This window comes from Aethalodelphis obliquidens, unplaced genomic scaffold (genome assembly GCF_003676395.1).
Source record: "Aethalodelphis obliquidens isolate GAN/ISIS:26980383/991018 unplaced genomic scaffold, ASM367639v1 scaffold30, whole genome shotgun sequence".
Taxonomy (NCBI): Eukaryota; Metazoa; Chordata; class Mammalia; order Artiodactyla; family Delphinidae; genus Aethalodelphis; species Aethalodelphis obliquidens.
In genome coordinates, this window is record NW_020837974.1 from 4,208,098 (window position 1) to 4,229,842 (window position 21,745).

General features: G+C 47.5%; 1 protein-coding gene across 6 annotated transcripts in view; it reads right to left on the reverse strand.

Annotated features, from left to right (window-relative positions):
- Positions 1-7,265: 7,265 nt before the first annotated feature.
- RBAK (RB associated KRAB zinc finger) overlaps positions 7,266-21,745 on the reverse strand; it is a 29,898-nt gene continuing 15,418 nt past the window's right edge. For 2 of the 6 annotated variants that reach the window (XM_027125720.1, XM_027125721.1), the window contains exon 5: positions 16,779-21,020. In XM_027125720.1, coding sequence (XP_026981521.1) covers positions 19,114-21,020 — 1,907 coding nt within the window. In that variant the 3' untranslated portion in view covers positions 16,779-19,113. Of the gene's footprint in view, positions 7,567-8,805; positions 8,984-9,556; positions 9,861-14,554; positions 14,909-16,778; positions 21,021-21,745 lie in introns of those variants that run through there. The other 4 variants (XM_027125722.1, XR_003436954.1, XM_027125724.1 and 1 more) reach the window with 4 other exon arrangements.

Consider the following 21,745-nt stretch of genomic DNA (forward strand, 5'->3'; position numbering starts at 1 on the left):
TGAATATCTCATGTAATTGATTGAATACTATTCTGGAAGTGAAAAACAGAAGGGTTGTATGTGTCCAGAATGGTTGTAAGTGTATATTGGTTGCTTACCATCATGACTGCAATTGTGTGGCTGACTGGAGCTGTGGCTCGCCACCACAGCCCAGTCTCATGCTACATGTTGCTACACAGGGAGAAGATCAAAATTCAAAATTCTGCTGAACATGTATTGATTTCACACCATCGTAAAATCAGAAAATTGTAAGTCAAACCATAGTACGTCAGGGACCATTTGTAACTTACAAATAACATCTTAATTTAGGGACTTCCCTGGTGGTGCAGCAGTTAAGAATCTGCCTGCCAACGCAGGGGACACAGGTTTGATCCCTAGTCCGAGAAGATCCCACATGCCACGGAGCAACTAAGCCCGTGCACCACAACTACTGAGCCTGCGCTCTAGAGCCCGCGAGCCACAACTACTGAGCCCGAGTGCCACAACTATTGAAGCCTGTGCACCTAGAGCCTGCACTCCGCCATAAAGAGAAGCCACCGCAGTGAGAAGCCTGAGCACCGCAACAAAGAGTAGTCCCCACTCGCTCCAACTAGAGAAAGCCCGTGCACAGCAAGAGACCCAACACAGCCAAAATTAAATAAATAAATTTTAAAAAATCTTAATTTAAAACAGTCTAGCTTGAATTACTACCAACCTAATTCGACAGTACACAAAAACACTCCTACAATACACCTGCCCCTCCTTTGTGCTATTTTTGTCATACAAATTACATCTTATGAGCCCATCAACACAGGTTTTGTAATTTCCTTATTTGAACATATTTTTAATGGCTTAAACTCTTTGTCTAGAAAATCCAACATCTGGGCTTTCTCGGGACCAGTTTCCATGAACTGCTTTTTTAATTTTCTGTGTATGAGCCACACTTTTCTGTTTCTTTGCATGTCTCCCCGCCCCCGCTCTTTTTTCATAAAACTGAACATTTTAAATAATATACACCTCTAGTAATCAGATTCCCTTTTCCCTCCTCAGTTTGTTTTTGTCCTTTGTTGTTGTGCTGTTTGTTATTTGCTGATTTTCTTTGACTAATTCTATAAAATCTGTATTCCCATTTTCTTTAAAAAAACCAAAAAACAAAAACCTCCAAACTGTTGGGCTTCCCTGGTGGCGCAGTGGTTGAGAGTCCGTCTGCCGATGCAGGGGGCACGGGTTCGTGCCCTGGTCCGGGAAGCTCCCACATGCCGCGGAGCGGCTGGGCCCGTGAGCCATGGCCGCTGAGCCTGCGCGTCCCGAGCCTGTGCTCCGCAACGGGAGAGGCCACAACGGTGAGAGGCCCGCGTACTGCCAAAAAAAAAAAAAAAAAGACTCCAAACTGTTGTGCCACATGGCATGTAGGATCTTAGTTCCCTGACCAGGGATTGAACCCACACTCCCTGCCTTGGAAGCTCAGAGTTCTAACCACTGGACTGCCAGGGAAGTCTCTAAAGTCTATTCTTTTTGTGTGAAGTCTCTGCTCAGTTATTTTAGCTTTCAGTTAATGATGGGACAGAGGTTTCCTTACATGCCTTAAACCAATAAGTCTCCCAGGCTTTACCAAGGGGGCCCTGTGTGTTAGGACCACCTTCAATGCCCCAGCAGTCCACAGCTCTGCCTTAGCTGGCATTCCCTATTTGCTCAGCAGCTCAAGGCCAGCCAGATGTGAGCGATTAAAGCTGTCTAAGGATTTTCTTGGGCATATGCACAGTCCTATGCATGGGCATGATCTTCTAGATCCCTGGGGAAATACATCAGATCCTTTCAAAGCCCCACACAGGCTTCTCATTCCCGAAATTGTCCTTGTAAGTTTCGTGGCCAGCCTCTTGTTTGCCCTAACTGATATCACCTCAGATAGCTATAATGTTAATCAATGGCCACTGATTGTTTCTGACAAATGCCCAGGGGATAGACCTTTACTCTCAGAGTGAGCTCTTAATCAGGGCAAATAAAGACAATTCCTGTGAATGGAGCCTTCCAGGGCTTCGCCATACAGGTCAAATACTGACAATGTTCTAGGGACGAGGCTTTTCGGGAGCTTCAAACCCATTTGGTCCCCTCCGGTGGCAACCAGGCTGCTGGTTTTCACAGCTACTGTGTTTCTGTGGCCATCAGTTTTCAAGGCCGCCACAAAGCTGGGGAGAGGGGGATGGAAATAGTGCAAGTTAAAGTGCCCCAAAGTTCACTGTTCTCATAGATATTCAGCCATTTTCTTGAAAAAAAAAACTCCAAATTGTTGCAAGCCTTTGGCTAAATTCCAAAGTTCTGGAAAACTATTGATAGATTTTGACAATTTTTGCCAATGTTTTTGTTGCTTTTATAAAAGATTTTCAGAGATCCTTATTTTTCCATTCTGTAAGTGCTCATTCCCTCAAATTCATCCTTGATTCAATAAGTCAAAGAAATTAAAATATTTTGCTTTTGCAAAAATATTGGCAAAAATTTTTTTAAGTTTCTAAATCTGGAGTGGGCCAGTGGAGTTTCTCACACACAGCTGGTGGGGCTGTAACTTTCTGGAATGAAATGTGGTACTTGTCCCTACAAACTGGCCTCTCAAATTTCACGTTTGCCTGGTGGAGCCCTTTGGGTCAGAGACTTTATTAGATTAGAGAGGGCGCACAGTCCTCCCAGCCCGGAGGACAGAGCAAGGGCTTTTGCCAAATGCGTCAAGGTGGAGAGATGCTGGGAAAACGCAACTCCACACTTCGCCGCCAGAGGGTGGGGCTCTGCGCTATTCATGGGGTGGGGGGTGGCGGATTGGAGGCACCTCCTCCAGGGGTCCTCAGGAAGCCCCCAAGGAAGGCTCTGGAAATTTATTAATAGGGTTCATTACTCAACGTCCCCTGCTCCCCCAAACCAGAGACACATCGTGCCCTGTATGCCCACAAGAGCCAAATCACAAAACACCTTTGGCCAGTAGTTTGGCCCTGTGATCAGAAGATGCCGACTCATCTATGATAACATCTATAAAAGCTGGTTAGCACACCCCTTCTTCACATGCCCAGGCTCCACGCTCCTATCAAACATAGCAGCCCGGGACTTCCCTGGTGCCGCAGTGGTTAAGAATCAGCCTGCCAATGCAGGGGACACGGGTTTGAGCCCCGGTCCGGGAAGATCCCACATGCGGCGGAGCAACTAAGCCCGCGCGCCACAACTACTGAGCCTGCGCTCTAGAGCCCATGAGCCACAACTACTGAAGCCCGTGAGCCTAGAGCCCGTGCTCCGCAACAAGAGAAGCCACCGCAACGAGAGGCCCGTGCACCGCAATGAAGAGTAGCCCCCACTCAACACAACTAGAGAAAGCCTGCATGCAGCAACAAAGACCCAACACAGCCATAAATAAATAATAATAAAAAAAACTTTATGAAACAAACATAGCAGCCCAAAGGAATAGGGAGCCCCCTCTTGTGGGAGATGCTACTCCTGTTCCCATTTTTCAGATGGGGAAATGGAGACCCCGCATTTGAGAAGGGAGCAGTCACATCTCAGCAGAGACTATGTTGGGGGAGGACGCGAGCCAGGTGTCTGTGCCTGCACTGTCCTCCATTTCACACCCATCCTCCAACACCGGACCTTACCCTGCTTCTCGAGTCAGGGCTGGATGGGGTCAGCCTGCTTTACTCCTGAACTGTGAATGTTCTCCAGCTGGAGGGGCCTCCTTGGGCTCCCAATTCTCCCCCACGCTTCCCAGAGGGACACCGCCACTATCCTCAGCCCCAAGCCCAGTCCATCCTTTCCAGGGGCTCTAGAATTCTCTCCAGGGCAGACTGACCTGGGGGTGACACAGGGGTCTCCTGGACACAGGTCCTGAGTCTGGAACTCTCACCTCCATCTCCGTCTGTCTTAGGGCTGGTCCATGGCATCAGTGAGAAGAGGGTCCACTCCTTTTGAAACTGAGGGCAGTCATCAGATCCATTAAGCTATAACTTGCTTAATAAATAATGAACTGTACTGACGTCAGCATCAAGCTTGCTTCAACTGTTGCTACAAAAAACTTGCATGTCCTCCAAGTGGCCTAAACAAGATGTTTGCCCAAGTTGTTTTTCAGGCACTTGAAGTCGGCAGTGTCTAGCTCGAGCTTGAGCCGGTTAAGACTGGTTGAGACTACTGACCCCCCCCCCCACGTGGGCATGCGCGAGCAGCTGATGTGTGGCCTTCTGACGTCAGAGGGTGGAGAACTCCACCCTCAGAACGTGCTGGAGCCGCCCTTCTCCTTCCATGAAGAAAGCTGTAGCTTAGCTTAACCTGCGCAGAATTACAGTTGCCTCACAGTTTTCTCATCTCCAATCACCTTTCCCCAGGTGACTCCCCACGTGGCAGCTTTATTCCGTAAATATCCTGAGCCCCTCCCCTTCAGGGAGGCGGGTTGAGGTTTGTTCTCCTGTTCTCACCTGGTGGCCTCCTGAATAAACAAACGTTTTCTTTGCTGTGCACCTCACTCCTCACTGTTTGACTTGCCGTGCGTTGGGCAAACAAAACACTCTCCCCAAGACCCTTAACTCAGCTCCTGCTTTCCCCAGACTCAAGGGAGCTAGGCTGGGACCCTCTGCTGCAGGGCTGGCACCTGGACAAAGGTCTCCTCAAGCAACAGAATACAAAGAAACTAAAAGGGACTAAAAATAACTGCAGGCATGCGCAAACGGGGCAAATTAGGAACAATGAGATACAAAAAGGCCGCAAACCAACTGCCACTTCTGAGCCGCCTGGAGCAAAAGCAGGGCATGTTCCCTGCACCACCAAGGGGGTGGGCAGCCCACCTAAGCCGCCGCCTCCCCGGCAGACCCACCGATCCTCCCCCACCCTCACCCCATTTCAGGAGGCAGCCCACCCTCCTTGGAGAGCACGCAAGGGCACCGGTTACTTGTTTTCACTCCCTCGTGCTGCAGCGCGAATCCCAAGAAAGCTTTGCCGGAATTCCTCTTCCGGCCTCTTAAAAATTTCTGTTGATTAAAGGGTCCAAGGACCCGGGTCGGCATCACAAGTGTCACCAGCAAAAGCCCATTAACAATTCCTGGGAAATAAAAATAGAATCTGGGTAATAAAATAAAGTCTTTTTTCCCCTCTCTGTGCTTAGTCTAGTTTCACTTGCTCACAGGGTGCCGCGGGCAGAGGCCTGGCACCTGGCACTTAGACCAGAGTTCCCCGCGTAAAAGAGTGCAATCTGGAGCCGTGAGCAGCACAGCTGCGACCACCCCTCCCCGCATCCCGCCACTGCAAGAATCCTACAAAGCAGCCCCTACCCTGGCCTTTCGGCTTCTGGGCGAGGGCAGGTACCCTAGACCCCGAGCTCACACCTCTCCATTCTTTAATCAAAGAATAAAGCTCTTCTGTGCTTCTGAACGGAACTTTAGTCTCCTTTTCTTGGCTCCAGTGGACACCGGGCAGAAGGACTCTCGTTGGGGACCAACTCGGGTGGGTGAGTAAAACCAGGGATCCCGGGGGCAGGTCCTGAGGAGGAAGAACCCTTGTGGGTGGCCCTCGTGTGGCTTCAAGGGGCCCTGCCCCTGCCCCCAGAATTTGCAGGCACAGGCCAGTCTCTACACGGGAGGGCGAGGTCGTCGTGCCAATGAACTGGCTGCCCCACCCACGGCTCCTGCCACGCAGACCGCGCCTGCTGGTCCCAGCATCCCCCGGCCGCCACCTTCCATCCATACCTTCCCCCGGGGCTCAGCCCGAGGGAACCTGAGCTCAGAACCCCTGGTCGGGACCCAAGCGCTCAGAGCCGGGGATCCAGACCTCAACCCCTCAAACCTTTCTGAGGAAGACGAACAAGGCCCCGGGCAGCGGCAGCCCAGAGGCCCCAACACCAGGGGCCCCACAGCCCAGCACTCACAGCCTGGGACGAGGAGGAGGAGGAGACCAGAATGGGGAGCCCGGCTAAAACCTCTGCTCCCCAGCCTGGGTAGCCCTGGGGACAAAGGTCAGCCTCCGGAACCCAGAGGCCATCCTTCAAACCACATCAAACGTCCCTGGTCTTCAGCCGGTCCCTCCCTTATCACCTCCCTGAGACCTTTGCTCCCTTCACAGCAGTAATTGTTTTCCATCAAAGTGTTGTCTGTCTCCTCATTAGACTGGTAGCCCACAGGGCGCTCATGACTGGGGGTGTCCCCAGGTCCACACACACAGCGGCCCCGGCCGCGGCGCAACAGTTCCGGGAGGAAAGAACGCGAGTTGGCGGTGCAGTTCCGAGCGCTGCCGCCAGAGGGAAGGGCTGCCCGCACGTTCCCCGGGGACGCGGCGCTCCCACTGCAGCCGGCTTCCCTGCGTGGGCCGGTTTGTCCACGGAGAATCCTGCGCTCTCCTGCCGGGCGCGACGGGCGAGGGTGCTCTCCGCTCAGGAGCCGAGCCGTGGAAGGGGGAGGTCGTGGTCTCAGTGTTGGGCGTGCGGCTTTCCCGTGAAGGCCATCTTCACTCGAGTCCTTCACCTGTGCCACCACCTGCAAGCGCAGAGCCGCTTTCTCTTCCATCTCAGGCTGGGGCGAGTGTCCGTGCAGGGTTTGGGGGGGTCCTGACGTCTCACTGCTCTCCACTCAGTTTATCCAGCCCTCCTGTTATCAGCCTCACTCCTCATCCCCCCCACACTAGGTCCCTGGGTCCCCCAACCCCGAGCCCTCTCCTCTGCTCTGCTGCAGGAACTTACGCTCCCGTCCTGTTCGCTCGGCTCAGGCAATGCCCATCAGCACATCCTTGCTCTTCTAACATGGTGTGGACCTCTCCTGCTTTCAACTCTCTCCCCAGCCCCCACCCCGCCCCCGGCCGAAGGGAGAGGCACGTGGGATCCCTGTTCCCCGACCAGGGACCAAACCTGCGCCCCTTGCAGTGGAAGCATGGAGTCAACCACTGGACCACCAGAAAAGTTCCTGCTTTCAACTCTTTTTATGTTCCCTTTATCCTTGGGGTTTAAGCCTCTTTAAAAAATAATAAATTCCGTGTTGCAGGTTTTCAGGCCGAGTGGAGATAAGCCTGTCACAGGCTGGTTGGTAGGTTTGGGGGAAGGTTAGATGCTGCATCCTGCAGATTCTGCGTGCAAATGATTGTAGTTTTGGCACCATTCTCTGGAGGTGGTGGGATGAAGTAAAAAGAGCAAAGATACCCAAGCTGACACATACACTTACTTATGCAGGAAGTGAACAGAACAACAGATGTGGGGGCTTGTGAAAGGGCAGTTCACACTGCTCTCCTCCCATCCAAAGTTTGTAATTCACTGAGAGACACACACAGAAGTCAGACACACAGACGTGAAAATATCAGCTTTATTAAGAATAACTCTGAATTGGAGGAGTGATCTAGATCTGGGGCCATGTGGGTTGCCCAATACTTTGCACCTGCCAGCCACTGGTGAACTGGAAAGCCACAGGTGTCTTCTGTGAAGGAAAGAAGGACCTAAGGACAGGTTGCCCCGGAGAGACCGGGTGGGGTCTGCTCAGCGTACTCAGCGCCTCCTCCAAACTCACAAATACTGTGAGTCCAGGTGAGCAGGGGGCAAAGAGGGTGGAGAGACCTTCTGTACTTCCTCAGAGGCGTGAAAATCCCTTTCTGGAAACACGAGGAGAGACAAATGTTGCCAATGGCATAAGATTTTTCCAGATCCCAATTTATATCCCAGTGGTGAGACCCATTTTCGGAAATAAAACAATAGAACAGGGGCTTCCCTGGTGGTGCAGTGGTTGAGAGTCCACCTGCCGATGCAGGGGACACGGGTTCGTGCCCCGGTCCGGGAAGATCCCACATGCCGCGGAGCGGCTGGGCCCGTGAGCCATGGCCGCTGGGTCTGCACGTCCGGAGCCTGTGCTCCGCAATGGGAGAGGCCACAACAGTGAGAGGCCCGCGTACCGCAAAAAAAAAACAAAACCCGAAAAAATAGAACGCTTGGCATGTCCTCCTCAGATAATTGGGCATCATGCATGCCAAATATGGTCAATGGAAATTATGGATAGCATATAGTACCACCTTAGTGAAAAAAGGCATAGATAGCCGAAGCCACAACTACACTGAAGAGCTGCAGGCCACTGACCTGAAAGTCATTCATTGTGTGCAACAGTGAGCTCAGGGGGAAGAGGGAGTTGTCTTTTCTGAGAAGCAGAAGGTACACATCACAGTGGTGTCTTTAGATCAGCCAGAGTAGGATTATTTACACTGTGAAAATTGGCAAACACTACCAGTCGGGGTTCCGTTCACTCAGAGAGCCAGCTGTTGACACTCAACATCACACCACTGCCTCGCTGCCCCTCAGCTTTACCAGCCTCGGGTACCACCTCCCCCCACAGGAAGCAGTTTCCCCACTCCTGACCAAACCCCAAACCTGCTTCCCCTTCCTCTTTTTCTAAAAAATTAATTAATTAATTAATTTACTTTTGGCTGCTTTGGGTCTTCGTTGCTGCGCGCGGGCTTTCTCCAGTTGCGGCGAGCGGGGGCTACTCTTCATTGCAGTGCATGGGCTTCTCATTGCGGTGGCTTCTCTTGTGGCGGAGCACGGGCTCTAGGCGCGCGGGCTTCAGTAGTTGTGGCACACGGGCTGAGTAGTTATGGCACACAGGCTCAGTAGTTGTGGTGCACAGGCTTAGTTGCTCCGCGGCATGTGGGATCTTCCCGGACCAGGGCTCGAACCCGTGTCCTCTGCATTGGCAGGCGGATTCTTAACCACTGTGCCACCAGGGAAGTCCCTCCCCTTCCCCTTGAGAGCACACACACACACCCCCCAAGCAGGTTCTAGAACTCATCATCCAGGAAGAAGGGATTGCAAATCAGTCATCCATCAGCAGTCGACAGTAGTACCTGCTTCTCCCTCTGGAGGGACACCCGTGGCCTGGCCTCTGTGGGGAGTGGCTTGTGGATTCCTTCCCCCAGGCTCCACGCTGGATGAGGTCCTCAGGGCTGGTGCCTCCAACCACAAATGAAGCTTCTGAGGTGCACTTGTCAGCAAATCTGAGTCTTGCAGCAGATTAAAGCCAGACTAGAAGAAAAGAGTATCTGTCGTGGATCTGCCTCTTCCTTACCCGTGCAAAATTAATATTTCATCTGAATCTCGTTTTTCCCTGAATTAAACATGACGCCTAACTCAACGGACTCAGCCCTGAATTCTACACCATGTGACGTTCTGTCTTCAGTTGCTGGATCCTACTCTGTTGTATACTCACCAGAACAGCTCTGTGCCCGGCAACCTGGGGCTGAGGTTTCCTATGTGATTAAGCCATTGTTCTCACAATTATCTGCCTTAGACAGTGATTGATTTGGCTAATATCTCGTTTAAGATCTTTTCATCTATGTTCATGAAACATACTGGACTGAAAATTGTTCCTTTCTCAAAATTTAGTTCTTGGGGTTTTTTGCAACAAGGCTATTCTGGCTTCCAAACACAGGTTTCCTATTCTCTGGAATGTGTATAAAATTGCCATTAATATTTTACTAGTGATCAGAAGGATTTACTAATGAGGTCATCTGAGCCTTTCGATTTCTTGGTGGGAAAATTTTAAACTACAGATGAAATTTGTAAATTTTTACAAATTTAAAACTTTTTTAAACTTACAGTTTCAGTAAGTTGTGTTTTCCAGAAAGCTGTGCATTTTATCAAATGTATTGGCACAGAATTTTCATATCTTCTTCTTGACTCTGGAATGATGTCTCACTTTATTCCTTTCCTGACGGGCTGAGGCGAGGACAGAGACAGGCGCTGCGGGCAGTGGAGTAGCACAAAGTCCAGGCACAGAGGATGGACCAGCCGCTGGACCCCCTCGTCTGTCTGGAGATTTGGGGCACATGCCCCAAAGATATAAAGGGTCCCAATACCAGGACCTGCGGTTACTCGCTGGGCATTCTGCTGGCAGAAGGAGCTGCAATTTGATTGGATGGTTCTGTCAGCCTGGGGTCCCAGAGACAACCTGAGTCACGCTGTGTTTTGAAGACGGGGGCAGGGCAACCATCACACCTTCTGGAGGCTTCCCTGCACCATTTGGGCCCCATTTCTTGCTGCCCAATATCTTTGTTAGGCATGCTCACTCCAGGCCCCTGGTGCACCCACACCCCCACCAGCTGCACCCCTACCCTCGTGAGCCAGTTTATAATTACCAGTCACGCCCACTCATCTTGCCTTTTTATGCCAGCCCGGCTGTCTGCACGTCCTCCCTCTCTGGCCTCCAGCTCTGCCCCCTGCCCCTTTTCTTGATGCCCATACACCCATCCTGCCCCACCACCTGAAGACAGATGTCACGGTGGGCCATCTCCTCTGGCTTGGATGGAGTAGGGACCTCTCCAGACAACGGTTGGGACCCTCAGAGCCGCAGCACAGCTGGACATGCCTGTGCTGCCGTAGGGCCCAGACGGCCCCACGGCCTGCGCCCAACATCGGACCCCAGAACACAGAACAGAACTGACGAGGAATCTGTCATTTCTTTAACCTCAAAACTTAATTTTAGCAAGTGTCCTCCTTCGTGATGACCCACTGTGCATCAGAACCACACTGACCCCACGTTGTCAGCTCCATCTCGGGCCCGCGGTCCCCCCCCGCCCCCCGTCCCTGGCCTGAGCTTTAGCCCACTCACAAGGAATGCACCCCCGCCAGGTAAGCTCCATATGTACCCTTGCCTTCATCTGATATGAACACTGGAAGAATGCCTTCTGCTGGCACAGATGGTTAATGGTCATGAGATCCCCAAGGGGGGGAAAAACCCCATTTCCCGTCAGTGCCACCGAGCATCTCCCTTGGTTGTCAGATTCTAATTTTAGCTTTGGCCCCTGTAAATCCCCCTGTACCCCTTTCAGCAGCACAGAGTTTAGCTGCAAATAAATGCCTCCGGATACTCGTCTGCCTGTAGCTAAGTTACCCACAACGCACTTCATAATTGTACTTTATGGGGTTGCCTGCTTTGTTTTCGGTCTTAAAGTTTCTTCTCAATTTGGGGGATATTATTCAATATTTGTGCTGCCCAACACCCATCTATGTGTGTTATCTTCAATTTTCAGCATTAGGACACTTATAAGGACTCAGCATTTTTAAACAGTCCCATATGATCATCATTTTAGGTGACTTTCAAGGTGAGCCTGGGGCTGGAGCATCAGGGAGCGTGTCCCTCCAGACAGCACCCAGGGGACGCAGCTATGTGACCTCCATTCTCCACAACAAAATGTATTTGAGAATCAAATGTGAGCCACTCTTCTCTGGTAAGCCTCATGCAACAGAGCCCAGTTCCTGCCTCAGGAAATTCCAAAAGCGATTAGGTAAAAGTAAAGAAGTTGTTTTAGACAGCTACACAGTGGAGACTGGCCCGAAAAGGAACCTCCATAGCTGGCTGTAAGAAAGGATTTATTACTAAATGGAGCTGGGGGTGGGGTCTGGTGAGGGTACACGTCTGTCCCCTGCCCACCCCCAGCCCCTGCTCCTGAGCCTGGGAAGGGACAAGAAGTGGGTCTTGGGTGGGTGTTATTTGGGGTTGGGGAGGCTCCAGGTCGCCCGGGATGCTCCTCACAGAGCCACAGGCCTGCCTCCCAGGCTCCGGGGCTGCACTGCCGTGGCAGCCACCTCATACCGCGGGAGGACAGCGGAAGTGAGTGATGTGCCTTGCGGTTGCCCGCAGCGCTGTTTCCTCCAGCTTGGGTACCTGGGGAAGAACAAGTTGGCTCCAGGTGTTGCTGGAAGGGTGCGGCTCCCCAGCCGGCGCCCTGGTCCTCTGTGCTGTGCAGTTCCTGGACAGGCACTGAGCCCCAGGGCAGGTCCCCCCGGGGCTTGGAGCAGGTGGTGTGTGGGTCTCGGATGCCCCTCCAGACCTGTCCCCATATCCCCTCGACCTCCTCCCCCTCCATCTTCTGACCCTCAGGGCTGAACCAGTCCACCCCAACCCAATCCTGTCCCGTTCTTATCTGTCCCTGCCCCTCTGTCCCATCTCTTTTCTGTCCCATTATTTCCTTATTCCTGCCCCTCGTCTGTTCTGCTGTATCTCCCTGTCTCTGTCCCTCGGGCCCCCTCCCTATATCTCTCTCTCCCTTCCCGGTGTCCCTCTGGCTTCCTCTCTTGCTGTGTGCCTCTGCCCCTCTTCTCCGTCCTCCTCTCCCCAGCCCCCAACAAGAGGCTGCTTCGACCTTGCTGGAGGCTCTGCAGGCTGTCCTGGGCTTTGGCGTCTGGGATGGGAGCGGCAGTGGCGGTGGGGACACGGGCGCCCGGGAGCAGCAGCAGCGGGCACCACGTGGCCAGGCAGGCAGGGCAGCTGGGAGGGTGCGAGCTGTGGGTGGTCAGGGGCCCCGCCCTTTGTCCCCTCCATCCCCACCCTCGCCCCTGTACTCCCCTCTCTATCCCCTCCCCCTTCCACGTGCCCGGTGCCTCACACACAGGTCTGTCACTCTTCACCTGCCTGCAGGCCTGCCCACAGGCCTGCCGTGTCTTCCGGTCACTGGCCTCTGGCCCCCCAAGGACTCTTAGATCTAAACAGTTCTCGCCTGAGGAGTGGCAGCTGCACCTTTTTGAGCCCAAGGCAAGCTCCACTGCTGACCGCACCCCTGGCCCGAGCCACGTCCTGTCCACTGTTACGCCCACCCCACCACTCTACAAAGACCCTGCCCCCCAGGACAAAGCCACGCCCTATCACAGCAGGCCACGCCCCTAAGCCAGAGCCACACCTCTATTTGTTGAGCAGTCCTGCCCCAGAATGGAGCCCCCAACGCCCTTGTGTTTGGAGTTTTGGGGTTCTCCAGTGTTAGCATCCCAGAGCCCTGCGCAGCTCTCTCCTGTTCACACTGCCCTGACTTCTAGCTCCTCAGCCTTCCTGAATTCTCAACTCGGGGAGGCCACCCAGCTCTGCTTCGGGTGCTCTTCCCTGCACTGTGGCCTCGGGGCCACTTTGTTTCTCCTCTCTCAGGGATCACCGTCCTGCCTGATGTCCAGTGTCAGAACGCCATGGTTTCATTTGTTTTGTCCCATTTTTCAGTTATGTAGTCAGGAGAGGAAATCTGCTTCCTGTTACTCCATCATGGTTGAACATGGACGATGAGGCATCTGCTTGCTATCTTTAGGGTGACTGCCTCTTTAGAGAAGCCTTCGAAAATTTATCTTTGATATTCTTAAACTTCACTTTAATGACATGGATATCTCAGTATCTTTCCTGTTTGGAGCTCCAACTGTTCTTTTAATTTGACATCATATTGGGTTTTTCACTTATATAAAATGGTCACTCCCCTCCCTCCGTGTAGCTCCTCCCCTTCATTTGTGGGTGTCTTGCTGAAATCTCTACTTCTCCTTTTTTCACATCACATTTTCTTTACTCTCTAAAGCCTTCTGCAAAAGCTCTTTGCTACACAGTGTCTCCCACTCATTAACCACTGGCTCATATAATATACTGAATTTTTATTGTTGACACTAAGTATTTCCCTTCTTTTGAACTGTTTGCCTCCACATCGCTTTATCAATACCCTTTTTTCTTTGAGGATATTTATTTAGCGCAGGTGGTTCTGTTTGTCTTTCTTCTGTGGCTAAAGTCCTCAGGGTTGTTTTTTTTTTTTGCCAGAACTCACTTTCTCCTGGGAGTTCCTGCACTTTTGACCGGAGGAAAGGCCAGTCCTAGCCCCGCTTCTCAGTGTGAGTTTATGGAGGACACAGCTGCCTCAGCAGGAACACAGCCAAGCAGGGATGGACCACCTGAGCCTGTCAACCCCTCCCCGACATCGTGCTACAGAAGGACTCCACTTCTTTAAAATCATCACTAAAATATCAAACTTCTTCTGACACAGGTCTCAACACCCTATATTTGTTTCATCTACTCCCCCCACAGGATTGGGGGTTCAGTGCTGGCTTTCCCCTCCCACTGATCAATCAGTCAGGCAGATTCCCCTGGGCTAACGTGTGGAGAGAACATTTGTGAAGGTGCGCTCGGCAGATGCCATGATATTTGCACCAGTTTCTTCACTGTCCCGACTCCACATCTTCCTCCACTGAGCACAGCCATCCCTTCTTCCCTCGGAGGATTCCTGACACTGTTTCCACTCCATACCCTTTGCTCACAAGTCAGCATTCAATGGCAGTTCACCAATCCGGCAGGAACTACAAGGGGGTTGATTTCTTTAATGTGAAAGAAAATTTATTTTTTTTGTTATAATTACCACTGTGGCGACTGGGGAGGGTTACTTTTTTCTTTGTGGCCTTCATATAACTTAATTTGGGGAACACTGTGACGCTGTCATTGCCATGTTTCCCCTCTTTACAGGGATCAGGTGGGGGACTTCCCTGGTGGCGCAGTGGTTAAGAATCCACCTGCCAACGCAGGAGGCACAGACTCGAGCCCTGGTCAGGGAAGATCCCACATGCCGCGGAGTAACTAAGCCCGTACGCCACAACTATTGAGTCTGCGCTCTAGAGCCCACAAGCCCCAACTACTGAGCCCACGTACCACAACTACTGAAGCCCGTGCGCCTAGAGCCTGTGCTCCGCAACAAGAGAAGCCACAGCAATGAGAAGCCTGTGCACCGCAATGAAGAGTAGCCCCCAATCGCTGCAACTAGAGAAAGCCTGCACGCATCAACGAAGACCCAACACAGCCAAAAATAAAAATAAATGAAATTTAAAATATATATTAAAAAAACAACTAAGTACATAGTCCACACCATCAAATGTCATAATTCCTCACTGTTGTGCCATAAACCCAGCCAGCACCCCCCATTCCCCGTGCTGAGTGCTCTTACATTTTATACTGCAAGGTCTTAACTATATCCTTCACTCACTAACATTTGTGCTGTTAACTGCCTATTTTAAATTTGCTGAAAGGATAACTTGAAAACTTAAAAAAATTTTTTATCAAATCAAACTCACCGTTATACTTAACCTCAAAGAAAGCTCACCTCTGTGACAGTGTGATGGTTAAGATGCATCCCAAATTCAGGAATGTAAAAAACAATTCGCCTGAGAAAATATGAAAGGTTTACACACATCAGTTCTTTATTGAAGAGGCAGTCCAGACCTATTTATATGTGCCAGATGCATTTATATATGCAGAATGGTAGGATGACAACATATGTAATGGCCCTGTCACCTTTTCAAATATTTACTGAAAATATACTTTATACTAAGCTTTACGGTCAGTGTAGGAAATCTTAGTAGTTGCCATTAAAACTAAGAGTATTTCCTGCACAAAAATTATGCAAAATCTACCAGTTAATTCCTGTTATGCAGCATACTCATATACATCTAGAAAAATATGGCAAGAGTGCTGAGCGACAAAAATGGTAGACACTTGTGATTTTTAACAACATTTTATGTAAGTGTAATATACATGCAGAAAAACACACAAAGCTTGAGTGCACAGAACACTCAGATATTCAGCACCTAGATTTAGAAAACAATTATTACCAGCACCAGATGAATGCTCCTTGTCAGCCTTGGCCAAGGCTAACCGCTATCCTGATTTCTAACTGCATAGCCAAGTTTTACCTGTTCTTATACTTTACCTGTTTGCTTTTGTGTCTAGATTCCTTCATTTAACATTCTTCGTGAAATTGAGCTGCTATTGCCTGTGCTTACTACCCATTCATTCTCCTTGCCTTAGAGTGTTCTGTGGCGGAAACACACCACTGACGTTCAAAGTTCTACTGCATAGGTAGGTGCCTTCAGAGTTGTTTTTTGAAGTTTTAGGTCATGAAAATTCTAGGACATGTCCCTTGGTGGACATATACATGCACAGTGGACACATTCATGCATGTCTGCTAGGTTTGGGTTTGTTAAAAGGGTACAAACACAGGTTTGCTCTAAGTGCCAGCTTTCCAAAATGGTTCTATCAATGGGCAATACCAACAGGAGTGTAGGCAAGTTCCTGTTACGTTCTTGCCAAATCTTGCTTTTTCATGCTTTTCATTTTAACCATTTCAGAGGGTGGCAGTAGTGCCACACAGGGTTTTAAATCCGCCTTTTCCAAGATTATTAATAAAATTAACATACCTTTTCATATGTTTACTGGCCATGTGAATAGCCTCTTTTATGAAGTGGACGTCCAAGTCTTTTGCCCATTTTTTTTTTCTTGTAGATTTGTAGGTGTTTTTATTTTAGATCAGGGGTCAGCAACTGCTGGCCAAATCCTGTCCTCCACCAGTATCTGTGAATAAAGTCTTATTGGGACATAGCCACGTTCATTCGTTTTTGTCTTATTTATGGCTTTCACACTACGACAGCAAAGTTGAGTAGTCGTGAGTGAAACTGTGTAGCCCACAAAGCCATATATATATATATATATATATATATATATATATATATATTTTTTTTTTTGGTGGTACACGGGTCTCTTACTGTTGTGGCCTCTCCCGTTGCGGAGCACAGGCTCCGGACGCGCAGGCTCAGCGGCCATGGCTCACGGGCCCAGCCGCTCTGCAGCATGTGGGATCCTCCCGGACCGGGGCACGAACCCGTGTCCCCTGCATCGGCAGGTGGACTCTCAACAACTGCACCATCAGGGAAGCCCAAAGCCCCAAATATTAATACTATCTGGCCCCTCCCCAAAAACGTTTACCAAGCCCTCTTCTGCACTTGATTCTGCTTTCATGTATTTGAGTTGCAAATATCTTCTCCCCTCTGTGGTCTGCCTGTTCACTTTCTCAATGGTGGCTTTTTGAGAAACAGAAGTTCTTTAATGTAATATACTCAAATTAACAAGTTTTATTTTATGATTCAGTGCTTTTTGGGTCTTAAGAAAACTGCTTGCTGTAAGGTTATAGTCTTCTTATAGCTTTATTATTTCACATTTCATACTTAGAACTGCACTCCACCTCGATTGATTTTTCTATTTTCTATTAAATTATGAAATTTAAATGATGACAGAGCATTTAGTGGAAAGAACATCCTTTCCCACATTACGATGCATTATTACCTTCACCAAAAGTCAGGTGACTGAATTACATTTGGGTGTTTCTGGAATCTTTATTCTGTTCCACTGGTCAATTTGTTTATCTTTGTGCCATTACCACACTATCATAATTCCTATGGCTTTGTAACAGTTCTTGATATCTAGCACTATAAGTTCTCTAGTTCTGTCTATTCTAGAAAATAGCTTTGACTATTATTGGTCTTCTGAATTTTCACATGAATCTGAGAATTTTCAGTTATAAAAACTTGCTAGGATTTTGATTAAGATTGCATTGAATATATGAATTAATTTGGGGAAAACTGACATCTTGTTAAGATTGTCTTGCAATCCATGAACAGGATATATCCCTCTTACTGTTCTGTAATTTTTTTTCCCCCTGGATACAATTCTTGAAAATACAGTGTTAGGTAATTTTCCCCCCAGGCACTTAAGGATTTCTGATATCACTGTAAGTGACATTGTTTTAAAACTTTTCATTTTCTGTGTTCGTTGCTGGTATATTAAAAACCAATTTTTGCATAATGACCTTGTATGTGGAGATTCTGCTCAATTCTAATTATCTGAATATTCCCTAGAATTTCCTATGTATAAAAGCATATCATCTGCAAATAAAAGTTTTACTTCTTCTAATCCTTAAGCCTTTTCATTCTTTTGCTTCCCCTACTTTCCTGGCTAGGTCCTTCTACACAATACTGAATAAAATTAGTCATAGCAGATAACCTTGTCTCTTTTTTTGATCTTGGGAGAAAACTTTCAATATTTCACCATTTGATATGCTGTTTGTTGTAGTATAAGATACTCTTTAGCCAATAAAGGAAGTTCCTTTCTATCCATAGTTTGCTAAGAACACAAATGGATATTGATTTCACCACGCTTCCTGCATACTAGACTACTTTTCTTCAATGTGATATATTACAGTGATTTTTTTTTTTTCTTATTAAAACACCCTCACATTCCTGGAGTAAGATCCATTTGATCACTGTTTTACCTTTTTTCCAGAAATGGTCTGTTGTGCTAACCTAGGATTTGGTCATGTGACCACTATAAACGAGTTACTGGTGATCATAATGAAATTAGCATGACTGGTTTAGTTTACTCAGGATTTACCCTCCGTGTCTTGTGAATAGTAGATACCTAAACTCTTCCAGCAAGTAAAGAGAGGGAGGACACTGAGGTTAATCAACAAAAAATGTCTGCTAGAAGCTTGCATTAATTTGTTCCAAAATACTGGGACTAAGAGACAATACACAAAATAATGACACCGTATTCATATCAAATAAAAGCACAGGTAAAATTTCTGAATTACAAAATAGTGGCATACTGCACGCTCAAACCTATGGGTTAAAAAACAAGAGTGGTAGGAGAGCTGGGCCTATGTTATAGAGCATGAGCAGTACAGCCATCCTTCACTGAACAGACTAGATTCCAAATCATCTATGCATAGTTTATGAAAATAGTATTTTTAAGTCTTTTTTGCTCAAATGCAGTTGGAAACTTTACAAAAATCACTGGTTCCTCTCTTGATGAAACACTCATTAAAAACCATTTGTAAATGCCTCTAAAGAACAGAAAACTATGTATTTAACTATTCTATACCTATCAAACATCTCACCAACAATATGTCCTACATTAGTACATTTTGCCATCTTAATACTCAAATAAGAATACTGCCTTTTCACAAATTATTCAAATCCCAACTGGCAGAGTTGCATAGAATTAATCACATTTTGGAAACGTGACAGAAACCGCCATATACATATTTAATGCTACGATCCTCATAATCAACTCCAGAAGATTTTAAAACTTCATTTTCTGCAATGAAGGTTTATTCAGAGCTGATAGCTTCTGATGTCATTCCTTAAAACATCTGATTTTATATCAGAAATATGGCTTTTAGTATAACAATTTCCATGACAATGTATTTTCCACATTCATCACTTTGACAGGTTTCGCCTTGGTATGATTCCCTGATATGTGAATACAATTGGAATCCAAAATAAATATTAAATATTTATAGAGTTTCACTCTTGTATAAACTGTCTAGTGTCCAATGAGTTGTAGGGTCTTGCTGAAGGCTTTGCTTCTTGTTGCAGTTTTAGGGATTCTTCTCTATGAAAATTCAGATTAGAATAAATCTAACCTCTAAATGCTTTTCCTCATTAAGAAACATGAACTCTCAGACAGTGATATCTGACTCCCAACTGACTTCCCATACTCATTATGTGCAGAGGGTTTTCTAAAATGAGATCTGACTTCAGAGGAGCATTCCCATGTCAAGTACGTTCATATTCCCTCTCCTGTGAATTCTCTGATGGCTATTGAAGGCTGACCTGTGATGGAACTTTTTCCCACATTCATTACATTCATAGGGCTTCTCTCCTGAATGAGTTCTATAATGCACAGTGAGGTATGACTTCTGAGAAAAGACTTTCCCACATTCGTTACATTCATAGGGCTTCTCTCCTGAATGGCTTCTATAGTGTACGGTGAGGTTTGACATCCGAGAGAAAACTTTCCCACACTTACTACATTCATAGGGCTTCTCTCCTGAATGAATTCTATGATGTATAGTGAGGTAAGACTTCTGAGAGAAGAACTTCCCACATTCATAACACTCGTAGGGTTTCTCTCCTGTGTGGACTCTTTGATGTCTAAAGAGGGATGAGTTATGGGAGAAGGTTTTCCCACATTCGTTACATCCGTAGGGCTTCTCTTCTGAATGACTTCTATAATGTATAGTATAGTATGACAGCTCAGAGAACAATTTCCCGCATATGTTACATTCATAGGACTTTTCCCCTTTGGGAAGTGACTGGTGCCCATCAAAGGCTGAATTTTCAAGTAAGGTTTTCCCACATTCACTACATTCATAGGGCTTCTCTCCTAAGTGAGTTGTGTGATGGTTGGTGAGATATGAGAACTTTCCACACTCACTACATTCGTGGGGTTTCTCATCTGTGTGTACTTTCCGATGTCTAATGAAGGCTGAGTTTAGATTGAAGGTTTTGCCACATTCATTGCATTCATAGGGCTTCTCTTCTAAATGACTTCTGTAATGGATAGTGAGGTATGACACCCGAGAAAAGAATTTCCCACATTCACTACACTGATAGGGTTTCTCTCCTGTGTGTGTTCTCTGATGTGTAATAAGGGTGGATTTTCGGTAATAGGATTTCCCACATTCATTACACTTATAAAGTTTCTCTCCCGTGTGCGTTCTCTGATGGTCACTGAGGGCTGACTTGCGGGAGAAGGATTTGCCACATTCGTTACATGGATACGGTCTCTCTCCTGAATGGTTTCTCTGGTGTAAGGTGAGATGTGTCTTTTGGCAGAAGGTTTTCCCACATTCATTACATTCATAGGGTTTCTCTCCTGAGTGAGTCCTCAGGTGTTGAGTGAGGTGTAACTTCTGACAGAAGGTTTTTCCGCACTCATTGCATTTATAGGGCTTCTCCTCTAAGTGTGATCTCCGATGTACGGTGAGGGTTCCTTTTTGGCTGAAGGATTTCCCACATACGTTACATTCGTAAGGTTTCTCTCCTGTGTGAGCCCTCTGGTGTATAATGAATTTTGACTTTTTACAGAAGGATTTCCCACACTCACTGCATTCAAAGGGCTTCAATTCCATCTGTGATCTCTGGTATACATTAAAACTTGACATCTGGATGAAGTCTGATCCAGAATCATTCCAATCATAGGGCTTCTCCCCCATATAAGCTCTCTTATGAGTAATGAAAACAGCTTCATTGTCTAAGGCTTCTGTGCATTCATTATATTCAAAGGGTTTCTCCAAAATACTAATTTTCTGAATACTTTCTTCATTTTGAGAAAAGGCTTCCCCATTTTGATGAAATTCATAGAGTTTCTCTCCATGAAATGTTTTCCCACATTCACTACACTCATCAGGTTTCTCTCTTGCATAGCTTCCATCACTAATAATTAATTCTGAAGTAGATCCCAAAGTCTTTCCACATGAGACACAATTATGAGACATTAGGTTTGAAGGAACAAGGCTTATTTCCATGTTATAAGTTTTATCAAATGCAACCTCTCTCTCCTCAGTCAGGGTTCTGCTGTTGATAGAAACAGCTTGCCTTGAACATTCGTCTTTATTTTCTTGGGCTCTCTCCATCAGGTCATCAACTTTCCAGACTTCTTCTAAAAAGGAATAAAATTAAACAAACCTTGTGAATCTGAACATACCAGTTATAGAATGGGAGCAGTACTCAAGGGCCTACTGTGGGCTTGACTCTGGCTTTAGGGTCAATCTCCACAAATAAAATTATCAGTATATAATCCTCTTTCCCCCTTGATTTGTCATATAAGACAAACAGACAGACATGGGGGGTGGGGGAGGGATGGGGAAAGGATGAGAGCAGGATAGGACTCAGCAGTAGAAGAAAGAGTAAATTCACACTGAACACAAGTACCTTTGTTACTTTACAAATATGTTCAAAACTTTGGTAGGAAACGTGAAATAAACCCAAGAAATGATGAGCAGAGGACAAAGTCACTGAAGGGGTCCCAGATCGAGGCTGAAACGGGAGGACTGAGAGCAAGTGGGATTCGTGGGAAAGCAAGAACAATTACTGGATGTATAATCCTAGGAAATATTCAAGTATGGATTATGTTTGGGAGAAACAGATCACAATGTATATTAAACTATATAATATCACTTCATACCAAGATTAGCATGGTAACATGCTCACTAACCTAGACCCTTCCAAAATCTTTGCCTTTCTCTTCTGCACATAAATCCAAATAAACATTCTAAATGCTCCAATTTCCTCATGTTTAGAGACAGTCCCACAACCAGGGCTCCAACTCCCTTGCCCTGACTTACACTGACCTATAAGGAGAGACCCAGGCACATAAATGTCTGT